Source organism: Odocoileus virginianus, chromosome 22, assembly GCF_023699985.2.
Source record: "Odocoileus virginianus isolate 20LAN1187 ecotype Illinois chromosome 22, Ovbor_1.2, whole genome shotgun sequence".
Lineage (NCBI taxonomy): Eukaryota > Metazoa > Chordata > Mammalia > Artiodactyla > Cervidae > Odocoileus > Odocoileus virginianus.
Window position 1 is genome coordinate 17,659,565 of NC_069695.1, and position 19,117 is coordinate 17,678,681.

Genomic DNA, 19,117 nt, shown 5'->3' on the forward strand with positions numbered 1-19,117 from the left:
CCCCAGTCCACACCTACCCTCTGTACTTACTCACTCCCACACTTGACTGTGTCCCTAAAGACCCAGCTTCATTTAGGAGCCTCAGTCAAGAGTAGGCATCCACTGTTCCCAATGTTGGGTCTGAACCTCCTAACCCTACCTGGCCAGCTCCTTCCAGCACACAGGGCGACAGGAAACACTGCCCGGCCAGCGCCACCCTCAGTCATGTAAGTGCCACTGTGTTTCTTTGCAGTGCTCTAAGAACGGACCCGAACCACAGAATGGAAAGCCTACCCAGGAGACCGGGTACATGAGAGTCAGGGATCTGCTTTTCTCTATACTGAGAAAAGGAAAACACATTTCAAAAACCCTACCAACGGCTTTGATTCCAGGAATCTAAGGCTGAGCTAAACTTCTTTAAACCTAGTTATAAGGTGGTGAGGACTTTCCTCTAGGAGATTTGCTATCACATTCATTTCAAGTTCTGATAAGCTCTCTAGAATGTGAACAAAGTCTCGAGCCCCATTGTTTGACACTGGGCCTGAGACAGCCCTCCTTTTATCTTCCAACTTCAAAGTATAATTTGGAAATATAAGCTGACTTTCTTATGGATTCTGAAGGTTCTGTGCCATCAGAGACAATGGGCTGATGCTTTCAGGAATGAGTCCCAAACTCTGAACGAACTTTGTTGGCATCCATACCCTCCCCCGAATGGTGCAAGGACTGCAAGTATTCTGGAGCCCACCTGGCCCCTGGATGCTGAGGGAAGTTATTCTTCAGACAGTAAGCAGGATGGTGGACTGTCTGGGGAATCTCTAGACATTTGCATCAATTTGATTTTTTTTTTAGGTCCCCAGCCATGAAGCAGCTGGGCCAAACCAGCAAGAAAGCACTTCAGAGTCAGACACAAGAGGAACTGGAGCCTGGTTCTGTGTGACCTTTGAGACCTCAGATCCTCAGCTCCTTGATTTGGAAAATGAGGAGACTGTTATCCACCTCACGGTTATCTGGGGGATGAGGTGAGACAAGGCATGTGTCCTTAGCTTACAAACTACAGAGCACTAAAGGTGGGGACAGTGGGGCATCTTTCTAGATTCTTCCATGACACATTTCTGTGTTTAAAACCACTTGGTAGTGGATGGACCTAGACATTGATTGTTATGCTGAGTGAAGTAAATCAGAGGATAAAGATCATATAACATTCTTTCTATGCATAATTTAAAAAGAAGTGATACAGATGAACATACCTACAGAACAGACTCATAGACTTAGAGAACAAACTGATGGTTGCCGGTGAAGGTGGGGAAAGGATGAGGGGAAGGGAGAGTTAGGGAGTTTGGGATGGACATGTACACACAGCTGTATTTAGGACCTTCTGTACAGCAGAGGGAACTCTGCTCAATGTTACCTGGCAGCCTGGATGGGAGTTTGGGGGAGAATGGATACATGCATACGGACGGCTGACGCTGAGTCCTTCACAGTTCACCTGAAATTCACAGCATTGTTAATTAGCTATACCCCAATACAAAAGAAAAGGTTAAAAAAATACCTGGGGGCCCCAAGGTGTGGGGCTCCTTCCGATCCTGACCTTATTCAAAGACTATTCCGTAAGAAACTCGGGAACACATTGCTTTCTAGACCCCACTGCATTCTAAAAATTTACATTTTTATTCATCAAGTTAACAATATTTCAAGGCAAATTGACTGCCTACCAACCTTGATGGTGCCGATTTAGTACTATGGATGAAAATCTCAAATGTCTCCTGCTCTTTGGCATTAAATAGTGGGTGGAAGTGGAGCTTTTATTGACAGTTTTACTACTCTATTTTACCACCTTACGTTTTTATGTGACAGTAAGGCAGCTAAACACGCATTAAATAGGCGCTGAGGTAACCTGATAATGGCTTCCCCAGATGCTGTTCTCCAAGGAGGCTGGTGCCAGAGAGGGCACGGAAAAGTATTAACAGGAGAAAGGAGCCTGACTTGGAGGGGGTGGGAGGAAGCAGGCGCCATTCTACCAACGTCCGGAGCATCCCTGGGCCCTCATGTGCGCCAGGCACTGGTGTCACGGCCTGAAGAGAGCTAAGTCTGCACTGTGTCCTCTTCCTCCAGCAGTCACCACGGAGCCAGAGACGGAAGGCGAGTTCTGAGGACCTGAGACAAATGCCGCCATAAAGGCAGTGGCTTATTGCAGACTGGTCAGGGTCAGCATCCCACCAAGGATGGCGTTAGGACACTGGCTGCATGAGAAACAGACCAGGCCTTGCGGTTCCCGAACACAAAGGATGAGCTGAGCTTCTGACAGGCAGAAAGGAGACGAGGAAAGGCATTTCTGAGCCGGGGAACAACAGACGGAAAGGCACAGATGTGTGATGGAGAAGCCTGGATGACGTGCTCAGGGAAGTGGGCGCGGTCCGAGGTGACTGAAATATAAGCTTCCAGGAGGAGCTGGCCCGGGGTGGGGGTCCTGAAGGTGAAGACCCCCACAGGCCTCCCTAAAGCCCCTGATTATAAGAACCCCCGCCTCAGGACACTATGTACTTGACGCTTGTTTGTACTTAAGCACTGGGGAGGGCAGCTGCTCCCCAGGGGCACACGGGCAGCTCGGGGAGGCAAGAAGGGGTCAGTACATGAAGAACAGGAGGCTGGCAGGGGACATCAGATTGATGACCACACTCTGACTGATGCAGCTGCTTCTGGAGGGAAAACCCTCATCACTCGCTGCTCATCAGACCCTGAGTCACGTGGACTCGTTCACTAAACGTCCGCTGAGGGCCACCCGGCAGGCGCTGTGTGTACATCAGTGGACAAGACAGAGGTTCATCCTGAAGACTTGAGGCTTCCCGTGTATCCCAGAGACCAGCCTGTTTGAAAATAATTCCACGGGAACACGTGGTTCCCTCGCCCAAAGCCCAGAGCTGAGGACAAGCCCCAGGGAGGAGACCCGCTGGGAGTTCCCAGTCCACGGTCCCTCCAGGCAGGAAGGGGCAGCTTTTGGGGAGGCAGCACGGAGCTGGGGAGCTGATGGCGAGGAGGCCAGAGCCGGACGGTGAGGGTAGGGGAGCCAGTCTTCACTCCTGCTCCCTGAGGGTCCCCCTGGCCTCGCACTGCCAATGAGAAGGACAGAACACGTTGCCTTCCTGGAGCTTACAGTCCAGCGGAGGGAGAGACAGCAACACACAAAACCAGCAGCTGGGGGTTCAGTCGTGAGGGGTGGAGAGAGATGAAGCCAGGCTTAAGTTCAGGGGAGACTGAGTGCTCAGTTGCTTCAGTCGTGTCCGACTCTTTGCCAGCCTGTGGACTGTAGCCCTCCAGGCTTCTCTGTCCATGGGATGAGCTAAGACAAGGGATGTGGCCTCAGCCAGCTCGGAGGGGGCCCCAGGTGCTGCCTGCTGGACACCCTCACCTAGATGTCTGGGCATCTCCAGCTCTGCACCCTTAAAACGCAACTGCATGTCTTCCTCTTCCCCACAGACTTCGGTCTCTTACCCTTCCCCCTGGATAAATGTTCCTCTGCCGTGTCCCTGAAGTCAGTAAAGAATTCCACGAGCTGCCCACTCCTTCCAGCCGGAAACCTGTGACTCACCCTTGGCTCTTTCCACTGCTTCACCCTCTGCAGGAAGCCAGTCGCTATATCCTCTCCATCCTTGGTCCTAGAAAGCCCGGGTCAAGCAGCTTTCTCTAGGTTATCTGCACAGCGGCCGTCCCAGCGTCAGCCCTCACCCCCAGGCTCTCTGTGCATCCTTCTCACTCATCATTGGGGGTGTCCTTCGTTCCCCTCCAGAGTCTCTCTGTCCTGTAGTCAGAGACCTTTCTAAAGTCCAGTGTGATCATACAAGTCTAAGCAATAGTAGAAAGACAGTAAAATACAAACTCCTTACTCTGCCCCAGGTGGCGCCAGTGCTGAAGAATCTGCCTTCCAGTGCAGGAGATGTAAGAGACGCGGGTTCCAGCCCTGGGTCAGGAAGATGCCCTGCAGGAGGGCACGGCAACCCACTCCAGAATTCCTGCCCGGAGAATTCCACGGACTGAGGAGCCTGGAGGGTGGGCTACGGGCCATGGGGTCCCAAAGACTTGGACATGACTGAGTGCCTGAGTGCACAACCTCTACTGCTGACTTCTTCAGTCATTCTCAGACACTGCAGGCTTCTCAGAGGGTTTGTGTGTTTTCTAGACTTAGACACGAGTGGCCAGAGAAGGAAGCCACGACAGTGGGGGGCGGGCATCAACGATTTCCTCTGTGGTTGGGTCCAGATTGTCTGCAGAAGTCACCTCTGGCCTCACTTCTGCTTTCACTTTGGCCACAGCGAGAGCTTCAATAACCACCGTGGGATTAAAGACCCGGCTTAGAGACAGGTCACCCAGGCAACATTCAATTTTCTCTGCCACAGGCCTGGGGCTCAGTGAATACACAGGTGCAGAGCCCAGAGTCATGTTCTGTCAGCTTCCATGGAGAAGCTCTGCTTTATGAAATTTGCTAAAGGCCATTCTGAGGTGGAGAGATGTGTCTTTGTTCTCAAAAAATGATGAAACCTGATTGGAATTTATATGAAAGATGACTGTCATCTGCTTGCAGACTCCTTGTAGCAGTCAGTATCCTAAAGTCACTATTAGAATAGAAACCTGTTTAATAATTGAAGTTGAGAAGTGATCAGTGTGCTAGAAGGCTTATGAATACTACTGACAAAATAAAGAAGAGGTACGATCTCACGATACGACAAAGAAATTCTTTTCAAAGAGAGGAAGATGCATGCTACCACATAAAAACAAAACAGGCTCTACCAACATACACCTAATAAGTGAAAAAGATGGCCCTGCTGATGTTCCAGAGCTTAACTGAGGGCAAAGCCACCACCTTGCTAAGTCTACACATTCTACTGGCTACAAGGTGTTTTTAATACTTGTGATCAAATAGAGCCCCATTTTATAATTTAAAATGTATTAGCACCCGACCTCAGAATTGCAGTGACCAGAAAACACACAAATTAAGAAACAAGAGAGAAGGCCAACTAATCTCATTTTGCAGTTCTTAGGAGAATTAGAGCTAAGTGACCCTGGTCAATATTGATCTATCCTCTGAGCATCTCTCCATGCTGATCACCCACTCAGGTTACAGTTGTACGCTCTATACAACAGCCATGCCTCTCGGTTTAAGTCAATTCTGTTTCTCTCTTGAAATGAGAAATTCTTATCTACACTAGGGCTGTGGGCTGTCCTCACAGAGCCAAGTGTTGTAGTGATGGGCAAAGCAAAGTGTGCTGACTGACCAAGGGCTGGCTCAGAGAGCCACATCTGCAGCTATGCAGTTGTGCAAACAGACTCACTGTGCACTTGTGCAAACTGTACAGTTGTGCAAACAGACTGGTGGTACACTTACACAGACTCACCATGCATTTGTGTAAACAGACTTACTGCACACTTGTGCAGGTTGCTTTGCTTATCCAGGGCTCAATTTCCTACTCCTCAAAATGTAGGAGTCAGAGTATGTTATAAAGAGCAACTTTTCTTTTCTTCTAAGTATATACTCTTAAGAACTTTGAAGAGTCTGAGATTTTACCCAACTTTCACATTAACAAGTTACCAGCCCCAGTTTCATGGATGTTAGCAGAAGACAGGAGATTCCTGGGTCAGAAACAGAGGGCTTCACTACTGACAACACAGTAAGCAGCTTGAGCAAAAAGCTCATCACATCACACTTTGCCCCCAAAGTTTCATGAGGGCAACAGTGAGGGTCCAGGCCGTGCTGCACATAGTAGGTCTGTGTTACACCTGTGGGACCCTGAGCTCAGGGAACCCAAAACTCTTACTTGGATGAAAGCACACCTGTCTGCCCTTCACTCCAGAGGAAGGCCCTGCCTTCATTATACTGAACCCATTTGATCCATGGGTTGGGAAGATCCCCTGGAGAAGGGAATGGCTACTGACTCCAGTATTCTTCCCTGGAGAATTTCATGGACAGAGGAGCCTGGCAGGCTACAGTCCATGGGGTCATAAAGAGTCAGACACGACTGAGAGTGACTAACAGCTCAGCATGTCTCAGGATAATAAATAGCTACTGCTAAGGATGAGGGAAAGACACATAAATACTGCACTAGACTCTAGCCACTAGAGAGATGTTCAGAGAGTACTGACCAATGTGAAATCAAACTGCAGAAACCCACAAACAACATGCTCCTCCATGGTTAGAAAGAGTAAGTAACAGACCCGGGACACAGACTGATATTTCTATGTGCAAATGGGTAGAGACAGAGATGTGCAAAGATAAACACCCAAGTATTATTCCCAGGAAAGGAACTGAAAGATGAGGAAATCCATGACCTTCTTCACTATATATTTCTATATATTTTGCCTTCTTATATGGTACCTCTGGCTTCAGTAGTTAAAACAGGTCATGAAAAAGCTATAAACATTAACAAATAAAATGTTAGGTATGATGAATTCACAGTCCATCTTAAGAGTGATAGGGTCTAGCTAAAGAATAGTAAATAACAATATATAACACCTAACAGAAATATATGTATATGTTAATATCTGTATTTTTCTACTGCTAATATATGCTAGAAAGAGTTTTCAACGTCAGCTATAAATCCATGTCTACAGTCAGTTGTCTAGATCCGTAAGAAAGAAATATTGCTATTTGGTCAATAGAAATATTTTACCTGAATAGTTATATTACTTATTTTACTCTTTCTACAAAGGTAATAACATGGATGGAAGACCAGCAGTTTTGATCTCAAACAGTTCTATTATCTTTCTTATTTTAATAATAGGTATAACCATGCTTCCTAATAAAATTTCTGGTATTTGTAGTTTTAATTTCATTTATATGCATTATTCATTTTTAAAGCTTTCTATTCACTTGCAATTTATTCTAATAGGTAATGCAATTACTGGTTCTTTATATTCTTAAAATTAATTTAGAAAAATATTATCCAAACAAAGGAACGTGTTTCAGCCTCATAAACTAAAATTTTGACATTTTATCAAGCTTTCATAATCCAGTGTTATCACTCTGCAAGTTTTAGCTCTCATTTAACTTCTTATTAATTTAGTTTTTAAGCACGAGCAGGATTTTCCTCACAGATGAAGTAGAAAAGTTCTAATTGGAGCCCAAATGTAGCTGAGTCTGTTCCCATGAGTTCGAGGCACATGAACAGGTACAAATGAACTGAGAGCTGGTGTGAGAAAAGGAGGATGAATCTAAGCCTGCCCAGGCAAGATGAACAGAAGCACACAGGACCTATGAGATCAAAGACAGCATCCATCTACTTCCTAGTTCATGAAATCAGACTTGCTGTACTTGAGGCACAAACCCAGAGCAAACCTGATGAGTTAAGGCCTGTGGGAACTTTCCCTGAGATGTCCTGAAGACAAAGGTGATACTGAGACTAGTCCTTTCAGGTCTTCATTCTGTTGTGGGCTCAGAATAAAGGTAAGCCTGTCTCAGAAGCAGTGCAGAGGGGAAGAGTGTACCTGTGCACCTCAGTCCCTTGGTCCACAGTGTCAGGACCCACCTCAGTCCCTGAGTCCATGGTATCAGGCACAACCTCAGTTCCTGAGTCCACGGTACCAGGACCCACCTCAGCCCCTTAATCCACGGTACCAGGAACCTCCTCAGTCCCTGAGTCCACAGTATCAGGAACCTCCTCAGTCCCTGAGTCCACGGTATCAGGAACAACCTCAGTTCCTGAGTCCACGGTATCAGGACCCACCTCAATCCCTTAATCCATGGTATCAGGACCCACCTCAATCCCTTAATCCACGGTATCAGGACCCACCTCAGTCCCTCGGTCCACGGTATCAGGACCCATCTCAGTCCCTGAGTCCACGGTATCAGGAACAACCTCAGTTCCTGAGTCCACGGTATCAGGATCCACATCTCCAATCTCAACCCTGACCACAGGCAGTTTCTCTAGGACAGCAGAGCCCCTCTCACAGAGACCGATGCCATCGGAGCACTGCACCAGGAACCTGGTCACGACGTACAGAACACAGCATGGGAGGGTTTTGAGTATTGTTGTTTTTTAAGCGTCAAATGGCCCATCAGAGGTATGGCCTGGGGAAGCTGCAGCCACTGACTGATAATCTCCAGATCCTTCTTTTAAAGTTTTCTTCCTTCTCAGTTTATTCAAAGCCACACAGGGAGCTGCCTATACAAAGACTTCAACCTCACGCCTAGAAGTTCCATGAGCAATACTTACTCTTTATAGACAAGGGACCTGCTCGACACCTTCTAGAACCATCAGGGCACTTAGGAGTGGCAGAGACATGATAATGAGTACTCTGAAAGCAACCACCTCCATCTGTCTGACTTTTCTAGCATGCTTAGTCACTCGGTCATGTCCGACTCTTTTTCGATCCCATGGACTGTAGCCCACCAGGCTCCCCTGGCTGTGAGATTGCGCAGGCAAGAATACTAGAGGGGGTTGTCATTTCCTTCTCCAGGGGATCTTCCCGATCCAGGGATCAAACTTGCATCTCCTATGTGTCTTGCATGGCAGGCAAATTCTTTACCCACTGAGCCACTGGGTATAAGCAGCAGCCGAAGCTGGCTTCTCTAGAAGCCTTTCCAAACCCCTCACACAGAACTGCTCCAGAAGGTATAATCCTACCTCCTCCCCGGCCATGGCCGTAGGGCTGAGACTTCCCTAGTTGTTCAGACAGTAAAGAATCTGCCTGCAACGTGTGAGACCCGGGTCCGATCCCTGGGTCAGAAAGATTCCCTGGAGGAGGAAATGGCAACCCACTCCAGTATTCTTTCCTTGGAGAATCCCCATGGACAGAGGAGCCTGGTGGACAACAGTCCATGGGGTCGCAAAGAGTCGGTCACGACTGAGCAGTTAACAGGCACAGACACTGGAAAGTGCTGACTCAGTGTTTCAGGGCAGGGTTGAGGTTTGGATATCACAGCCTATGGGGCATGAAGACCTGTACAGCACGGACTGAATATATTATAATAAAAAAGGTGCCTCGATGCTGCTGGGTTCTAGACCTTGCCCAATTGCAACATGCTGCCCAAAGCCATGTATTTATATCTGCAGTCTAATAGGGCAGATACTTTTTATACCCTTTTAATGTTTATCATTAAGAAAGGTTCTTAATGGCTTAATGTGTTGGAAATGCATTAAAAAAAAAAAAACCTGTTGCCCTTTGGCAGAACTGTTTTAGAATTAGAATTAGCACACTTTAATTTTTCTTTCCCTGGTAAATAAACTTAAATTAAAAATAAACCGTGTTCCATTCGATGAGGCCTTGGCCTGTATTCGTTCTGAATCTCAGCCACTGCCAGGTCTGAGTCGGGCTCACACCTGTCCCAGTGTCCTTGGGTCATCCTTGTGGGTCCAAATACGTGTTGTGGCACCAGCAAGTTTTGTACAAAAGAGACAAATCTGCCCCCCTCCCCGCCGCCCCCCCACCCCCCGCTGATTTAGGAAGAAAACAAAACAAGTTTTAGCAGGGTTTTAATTCAGATCAGACCCATTCCAGCTGGAACGTCTGTTTTGCCCCCACAAGAGGAACTAAGAATAATAAAGAGACACTGAGAAGTTGGCCTTCAGTGGATGCAGGGACCATGCAGTTTGGGCTTCATGCAAAGCCCTTCTGCCAAGAACCTCATCACTGTTCAGTTTCCATATGGGAATCCCACTCAAGAGTATTTAAGATGATTGGCTCTGACATATAGACAGTATTCCGTATAAAATAGATAACTAACTAATAAGGACCTGCTCTACTGCACAGGGAACTCTACTCAATACCCTGTAGTGACCTGTATGTGCAAAGAATCTTAAAAAAAAAAAAAAAGAGTGGATATATGTATATGTATAACTGATTTGCTTTACTATACAACTGAAACTAATGCAACATTGCAAATCAACTAGACTCCAATAAAAATTAAAAATAAAATCTAAAAGGAGTTACTCCTGGGTCACATTTAGCAACCACAGTGAAATTAATACCTCAAAACCTATATTAACCTAAATCTCCTGAGATTTAGACTAGGGCTGGTAGCACAGAGTATGTTGCTATGTAAACTAGGTTAAAGACGGTCTCAAGGGGCTTCCCTGGTGGTTCAGTGGTAAAGAATCGGCCCACCAGTACAGGAGACACAGGATATGTGGGTTCGATCCCTGGTCCAGGAAGATCCCACGTGCCTCGGAACAACTAAGCCTGAGCACCTGAGTGTCCGCAGCCTATGCTCCACAAGAGAAGCCACCGAAATTAGAGGCCCGAGGACCGCAACTAGAGAACAGTCCCCACTCGCCACAGCTAGAGAAAATCTGTGTGCAGCAACGAAGATCCAGCGCAATCAAGACAAATAAAACAAATTATTTAATTAATTGAAAAAATTTTTAAAAAAAAGCAAGATGGTCTCAGGGTCTCTGGTAAAACACATCATGAAACATTAACCTGCGGTCAGCACAACATCCTCACTGTCAGGATGTGGGGCCTCTGCTCTGCGGGACACCCTGCTCACGCCTGTAGGTCGTCATCCAAGCACGTGGCGAGGGCACAGGAGAGTTACACAAACACATCTGTTCTGGGGCAACAGGACAACCGCCATCACAATGAACAGGAGATGCACTAAAACGCACACTGCAACTGGGTGAGCACACACCCACTTTCACAGGCCACAGGGCACTGGAAGGTGAAGTGGCCTGAAGTGATGAAAAGCATGGCCCATCTCTCCTGTCACTACAGGTAGGACAGACAAGTCAGCTTTAACTTCTTCTATCTGAGCCCCTGAGCAGAACAAAAATGCAATTTCATGTAACACACATTCGAACTTCTTATTACAGTTACAGAAAAGGCTCCCAGCTAGGCATGTGTGAAACAAATACACACCTCTCTGTGAATATAAAATGTACACTCCCTTACTCGTTTACATTATTTTTTCAAACGATCCAATTTCTTATCTCACTCATTATTCTCAACAAACAGAAGGCTGCCTGTTGGTGGGTGGCTCTAGCATCCTGACACATCTCTTATACATACACTCGAAGTCTCCGAAGACACAGAAGTACTGTCTGCTCTAGGAGGCATGAGTTCCCAAGTCAGAAAGATAAAATGTTTTTAAACTTCGAGGATTACTCATTGAAAAACCAATGTAATTGCTTAAAGTCTCAAAGTGGTTTTCAAAGGATCACATAAACTATACACTACACAACACTGTCAGAGCAATTACAGACATGTATGCGCTACACAACACTGTCAGAGTAACTACAGAGGTGCAATCACACATGCTGTAATACGGACGGACCTGGCAGACACTGCACTAAGTGAACCCGCCAGACACAAAAGACAGATTCTGTATGATTCCACCGACAGGAGGAACCCGGAGTCGTCAAACTCATAAAGGCAGAAATGGGGGTTTTCGGGCGCTAGGGAGTGAAGGGAAGAGGTAGGGAGTTTCAGTTTTGCAAAATGAAAAACTCCTGGAGGTTGGCTAGGTGAACAGAACACTACTGAACTATAAATGGTTTAAGATGGTAAATTTTATGTTACGTTATTTTGGCACAATTAAAACTAAAAATAATAGAAAAATTCTACCTTTTTGTCCTTTATTCCTTTCTCTACTTCCCTTCAAAGCATTTACTGTATTATATGTATGTGTATATACAATATACATATATTTATATGGACATGAACTTGCCTGGTGGCTCAGATGGTAAAGAATGTGCCTGCAATGCAGGAGACATGGGTTTGATCCTTGGGTCAGGAAAATCCCCTGGAGGAGGGAATAGCTACTCACTCCAGTATTCTTGCCTGGAGAATTCCACGGACAGAGGAGACTGGCAGGCTACAGTCCGTGAGATTGCAAAGAGTTGGACAAGACTGAGCAACTAACACACACATACACACACAGAAGAATGTATATACATAGTTTATATATTTATTGCCTGAACACCTCTTCCCTCCAATACCCCCGAATACATCAGCTCTGAAGGTCACATCTTGTCTTGTTGCTCTGCCCTCAAGGCCTGGGGACAGTCCTTTCAAATATGGATGCTTAATAAATTATCGTAAGCATAAAATTTTTAAACAATGCAATCATTCTCTGTTTTAAAATAATTTTAGTTATACTAACTCTAAAGAACACATTTTAGTTCAGTTTTCTTTTTCACTCCTACCATCTTAATTGTTAAATCATTAGTTTATCATCATCCTGCTTTAACTCCTGGGGCCAGTTATTAGCAAGCCACTTAACCACAGTTAAACAATAACCAGGATACATAAAAAGCAATATCCTCAAATAAGACACTTAAAAAGTCCACTGCGAGAATGAAGCTAACAGTATCTCCTATTTCTCTTTTTCAAGGAGCTCCCAGCTAATGACTTGTGATATACAGGCTGCACATAATTACAAGAATATAAGATATAATAGAAAATACAAACTAAATTGCATTTTGCTCCACTGGATACTGAAATAATTTCAGCTCTCCGAGGTTTCCCAACTCTAGCCGAATGGCAAGGTTGGAAAATAACTAGATGTGTGTATAAATCTTGAAACTAGCTCTTGACAATAATCATTTTTAATATCCCATGTAGGCAGAGGATTTGCTCATCTCTAAAATACTTTCACAGATAATGTCTAACCTGATCTTCAAAAACACCTTGGATATGATCTGGGCAGGTGTCAACAGTGCCTATTTGGAGAATCAGAGAACAGTGATTTGATCAAGGTCACACACGCAGAGCCTATGCATACATTTGAAAATCATTTTGGGAAGCATCAGAAAGCAAAAGGTCTGGCAGTGTGCTCCCCTACAATTCTTGAAAGAAACCTGGCAGGTGATGAAACCACATCTACATGCCACATGCGAAAATCAATGTAAGTGCACAGAGACGGGCCATAAACAGTGACCATTTCATTTCAATGCAAGAAACGAAACATGGTTTCGTGGGTGTCATCACAGTGGGATAGGATAGGCCTCATGGGTGCAGCACAGTAATGAAAATAGTTTTTCCAAAAGAAACAGATTTAATAGAAAAAAAAAATGAGAGAATGATGTCTGGCATGGATGCAACGCCCAACTGCAAGGGGTTCTCTGAGCCCAAATATAAACAGAATCCTTCTGATTTTTGACTTACCAGATTAAGTTATCTAGGGCAAGGAAATCAGGTTGCCAACATCTACTTCTTTTGAATGAAAACGCTAAAAGATAATTTTTTTCCACTGGCATTTAACCTGTATTGACTCCTTGCTACGTGTTAGGTTCTGTCCTAGGCACCTCACATGTATTGTCTTCTAAGACTTCACAATCACACTAGGAGATAGGAGATGCCAACTGTTTCATAGATAAGGCGACAGAAACTCAGAGAAGGTGTGAGTTCTTCCCAAGGTCACATGTCTAGCTCCAGGCAGAGCCAGGACTCAAATCCTAGCAGCCTGGTCTTAGAGCCTGAATTCTCAACTGCTGACTCCGGCTCCAGAAACCACAAGCTTTTCATGAAAGTGATATTTTAGCACAAAAACTGCTACCCTAAAACTCAGTGTTTCCCTACTTCTGCTCAGGCTTTGGCAAAGGTCATCAGAGACCTCCGCTGGCCAGCAGCTTGATAAACATGATTACAGAGAATTTCATCAAGGATGAAATAAAAAAGTCACCTCAGATGTCTTCAAGCTAGAAGAACACACTGGATCATTTCATTAAAAAGAGACCATAGAATCCTCATGTGGAAAAGGCCTCCAGGTTCAGCCAGCTCAATCCTCTCATGAATACACAATCTCCTTCAGCAACACCAGCTTTTGCCTGAACCCACCAGCCACTGGAAACTCCTGGTCATGACTTAGCTCTTGTCAAATGTGCAGACACCCTGCTCTTCTCCATCATCCATCTCAATTCTTCCACCATTCCTCAATGGTTGAGCGAAATTCAGAGCATTTCCTATCCAGGGTGCATTCCTTTGAGCTCAGCCTATTCTGTGTTCTCTCTCTTTTAAAATGAGTGATAATAATAGCTGACCTCCTACAACAAGGCATTTGTTATCTTAATGCAACCTATGCTTACATTCGGGACCTTTTTTTGGGGTGGGTGTTGTTTTGTTGTTGTTCAGCCACTAAGTCGTGTCTGATTCTGCGCGACCCCATGTACTGCAGCAAACCAGGCTTCCTGGTCCTTCATTATCTCCCCGAGTTTGCTCACACTCATGTCCAATGAGATGGTGATGCTATCTAACCATTTCATCCTCTGCCACCCTCTTTTCCTTTTGCCTTCAATCTTTCCCAACATCAGGATCTTCACAACAGGTGACCAAAGTAATGGAGCTTCAGGTTCAGCATCAGTCTTTCCAATGACTATCCAGGGTTGATTTCCTTTAGGATTGACTGGTTTAATCTTCTTGCTGTCCAAGGGACTCTTAAGAGCCTTCTCCAGCACCACCTTTCACTTGGGGGGAGGTGAGGGCAAGGCAATAGCACTACAGAATGACTAATACAATATGGACCATACTGTATATTCATAAGCATTTACACCTAATCCTCAATCTCTTTTTTAATGTATTGCTGCTAAATTTTATTTCTCTAATTCTGGACACATAGTCTTGGCCTTTTAAACCACCTGGGACAAATGTTCATTTATTCCTACTACCTGTCACCCTCTTAGATTCATCCACTGTTTATGCCCAGTGAAGGTCATTTTCCATATTCCACCTGCTTTGCAGAATGCTCAGCATCTCTCTCAGGTTATGAGGTCCATGACTTGTTCTTTCTGAGCCTTAAATGCTGGTGAACCACGTGAGGTGGGGACCACTAGCACACCTCTCAGTCTAGAGTCTTGCTTCTTTTCACTCTGTCCTGTGCACCAACATTCCACACAGCTCACCACAGCAGTAGGCAAGCTTTCCTGCAGATTTTCTCAAAAGCCTCAGGTCAGGAGAGGGTGAAGCTGTATTTCTTTGACAGTAGAAGGCTCATTCAACATCCCTTTGCTCACCCACCCATCATCTTCCCCTCTTATTTCTAGCTTTGACCCTCTCACCTAACATATTTCTATTTCCTAAGATTGACTTGCTCAACCAGTTTTTTCAAAAAATGCTCAATGCCCATGCAAGATACACCCGCAACAGTGAACATGGCAGGTTGCAAATGGTAAGAGGAAAAAGCTTGCCTTCTCATCGGACTTCCTTGCTTAAGAGAGGTTAAAACTTTAAGGCACAGGGCTGACATGCAACTATCCATTCAGAACTGGTTTTAATGTCTTAAGAAGGGCTGCCAATCGATTATGAAAGGCTCTACATTTACACATTACGCCACAGTAACAAAAAGGCTTCTTGAAAACAGAGACACACATCTTAGGTTTAGGGGAAATGTAGGTAATAATCATGTCAATACCTGAAATACACAGACACAGAATCAGGAGAAAAGACCAGAACTAAAAACATGAGGTGGGAGGGGCTGTCAGTGAATGGGATCCTAACCTTCTTCTGAAGAGAAAGGAAGACTGACTTGCACCGTGGCCTCCAAGCAGGATTCCTCCAAATAACACTGAAGTCAGAGAACATGAACTTTTACTGCTCAAGGAGCAGGCGTGGAGGAAAGCAGACCACAAGGGCCTCCATTTCCTAATCTCTAGGAAGGGGGTCAGCTTCCCGTGTAGGAATCCGCCTGCCAATGCCTGCCTAATGTAGGAGATAGGGGTTCAGTCCCTGGGTCGGGAAGATCCCCCGGAGAAGGGAATGGCAACCCACTCCAGTATTCTTGCCTGGGAAATCCCATCAACAGAGGAGCCTGCCAGGCTACAGTCCATGGGGTCTAAAAGAGTTGGACATGACTTAGTGACTAAACAACAACAGGGAAGGGGGTCATAGTCTTGACTCCAGAGACTTCATGAAGCAGTTACAAAATAAGCAACAGATTTGAAAGCAATTCCTAAATTGTAAAATGATGTAAACAGTGTTACAAGCTATTGTTTGCATTATGAAAGATGATAAACTATTTCAAAGAAAGAAGGGAAATTGTATTCATTAAAGAGAGAGAGATGGGATGACATGGTTTAGGAAAGCGAGGCACAGAAGGTGCTATCCAACTCTGTTCTCTATGGACCACCCATGGCAGCTGTGGGCATTACCACAGGTCTTATGCCAGACTCTGCACTGAGCATGATATGGCCATGGGGGCAGGGGACCCAGGAAACAGACGTGGGTGGAAAAGGCAGGCCCAGTAGCAATACCTCAAGAAGATAAGCATCCTGTTTTCTTTTTGAACAAAAGTATTTTTACAAAAACAATTTTTTTTTCCCGTGAGGTTTTGGCTTTTGGAAACCACATACTCAAAATTATGAAGAAAGGATGAAGTAGTTACCATTGTCAAGGTTTAATCATTTCTCCTACCAGACACGGTTAGGCTGTTGCTCTGAGTACTTTTAAAACTTAAGAAGAAATGAAACCTATTGATAAGTGTCCCCTTAAATAATGCCACCTGAAGAATCAATTGTCTCCATAAAAACTTCTGGAGTCTCATTAGCTCAGGCCGCAATTCAGTGTAAGAATCTTCCTTCAAATGATGAAAGAGCACTTCAGTGTCCCAACCTGTTACTTCTTTCTGTTATTTCGACTGGAGAGCAGCCAGACAGAAACAGCACTTGAACCTCTGACAGGAGCTTTCTTTGGGGTTTGATTTTTATAAGACTCTGCATTTCTCTCTCCATCAACCCCACAGAGCCGGCTCCGCACAGTCAATTAGAACTTTATCATCTGAGAATTTAAAGCCTGTGTGCAGCCTGAAAATCACCCTGGCTTGTCTTACAAATGGGCCCTGTGTCATTGGCAAGCAGCCCCTCCATTCAATATCCGTCCATAAAAACACATGGCTAAGGTGGAATCTGTTCTTCCAAAGCCGCCCCCTACCCCTCACCCCACCAGGCTACAAGCACATCAACAGGGAACATAAACTGAAGAGACCTAGATGGGAGGTGCTGACTGGTGAGAGGACATCATTAAAGTGGACAGTGGGATGATTCCCATATGAACTAGGTGATACTCTTAGGAAGGTGTCAATGAAGAACAGGGAGAACGGGGGTGGAGACGTCCTGAGTGAGACCAAGCCTTGAGGTCTGAATCCACAGGTGGCTGCCCACAGGTGAAGGGACCTCTATATGCCCACACAGGGTCCCAGCAGAGCTGAGGAAAGCGTGAGCCCCCTGCACTGAAGCTGCAGGTCAGACCCCACCAGACACGGACAAGCGGTCCCAGGGTCCCCAGACTCACCAGCACACTTGGTCCTGGTCCTGAGGGCGGGCCCAGGGGAGCCGGTGCCGCCCTCCCCGGGCCGGGTGAGAAGCACACTGATCTCATACTCCGTGTCGGGGTCCAGATGCCCGATTTTGTAGCTTGTGGAGTCCACCGGCTGCCGGTCGCTCCAGCTCCCACTGGCTGTGCAGTATTCCACCTCCCGGGCCACAATGGGCCCGTCCCCATTGATGGAGTTGGCGTTGAGTTGTATCCACAGGTAGGTGGCCCCCACAGAGGCCAGCTGAGGGGGCGCGATGGGAACAGGGGGCTCTGAAAGGTAAACCAGAGGGCCATCCTTCAGACACTTGGAAAGAGTTCAACGCACATCAATCACTAAAACCGGGAAGATGTTGACAGTTTAGTGATGAACGGATGAGAACTGTTTTGCTCAGGTAAATTAGAAAAAGCATCTTGAGAGAGGTCTGCAGAGTGTTTAAATCTGTGAAATAAGCCATCTTTAAAGCCTAAGCCTGTTCAGGTAGGTACAACCCCAGTTTGTTTCAGGATGCAATTCATTTTTTCTTGAATACGTACATAGGTGTCAAAGGATTTTATTTTGGACTAAAAGTAACTTGTAAAAACTCTCTCAGATGGTAGTAATTAAGCTCTAGAAGGCTCGCCACTGTCAACAGTGTCTTTGACATCACCCAAGGTATTACTTATATCATTAAATTCAATCTTCTTATATTTATATTCCAAGAATATCATCACTTGAAAAACACAGATGAAATTATACTTTATCTCATCATAAATGCATTTCCAGGATGCCTCATTTACCCCAAAAAGCCATCCCAATGGATTCCTTCTGCTCTCAGAGCAGTGAGCACTTGGGGTAATAAAGTCCAGCACAGCCACTGTTGAGGGGACTTCCACTAATGAGTATTATTAAAGCCTCAGAGAGAAAGAAAAGCTCTAAAACAAAGCACATGCCCAACTTGATAAACCTCTAAGCAATCAATGGCAAACACTCTTACAACTCAAGGAAGTCCCCCTCCTTGTTTAAAACACAAGACTGACTTTCTCTGGACCTTTGAGATGGGAGAAACAGGCAATCTTGTTTACAGCAGCATTCCCCGTATATCGAGTGCCACTTGAATGGCTCTCCAGGCACCAAATAAAGACACTCCATGTGCCAATGTCACTGTGAGTGGCACCATACATGACATTAGGGAGGAAGGTAATTGCATGAAATAACATGTTTCTATTTAATGAATCTCCATCAGAGAAAAACGTTAAGCTCTAGTGATTTTTTTTTTCGAGAATGTTTCTGCAGGTGGTTTGTGCCTTTCTGCGTGTTTTTGTTTTCAACTCCTCATCTAGTTCACACAAACATCTGGAAAATAAAGCCTCCTATTTGAATTGTGGTGCTGGAGAAGACTTGAGAGTCCCTTGGACAGCAAGGAGATCAAACCAGTCAATCTTAAAGGAAACCAAGCTGAATATTCATTGGAAGGACTGATGCTGAAGCTGAAGCTTCAATGCTTTGGCCACCTGATGCAAAGAGCTGACTCACTGTAAAATACCCTGATGCTGGGAAAGACTGAGGATGGGAGGAGAAGAAGGATGAGCAACAGAGGATGAGACGGTTGGATAGCATCACTGACTTAATGGATATGAGTTTGAGCAAGCTCTGGGAGATGGTGAAGGACAGGAAACCTGGTGTGCTGCAGTCCTTGGGGTTGCAAAGAGTTGGACATGACTTAGTGACTGAACAACAATTCTGTCACTGGCGTATGCACCTGTCTGCTTCGTGGCATACATAGCCAGTTGATCCCTGCCACGTTTCCTGCTGATCAGGACCTCAGGACTGCTGGTCTCATCTGAGATTTGGCCCCCAAGATGATACCAAGTTGGTTCCTAGACCAATAAGAAATGAGCAACACGACCACCTTCTGTTAAGTAGGGGCAT

At 45.5% G+C, this 19,117-nt stretch overlaps 1 protein-coding gene across 9 annotated transcripts in view; it reads right to left on the reverse strand.

The window, feature by feature from the left end:
* The window catches only part of PTPRM (protein tyrosine phosphatase receptor type M), a 635,772-nt gene that overhangs the window by 327,723 nt on the left and 288,932 nt on the right, over positions 1–19,117 (reverse strand). For all 9 annotated transcript variants that reach the window (XM_020878055.2, XM_020878053.2, XM_020878052.2 and 6 more), the window contains exon 7: positions 17,185–17,478. In XM_020878055.2, the coding sequence (XP_020733714.2) occupies positions 17,185–17,478 (294 nt within the window). The remainder of the gene's footprint in view (positions 1–17,184; positions 17,479–19,117) is intronic.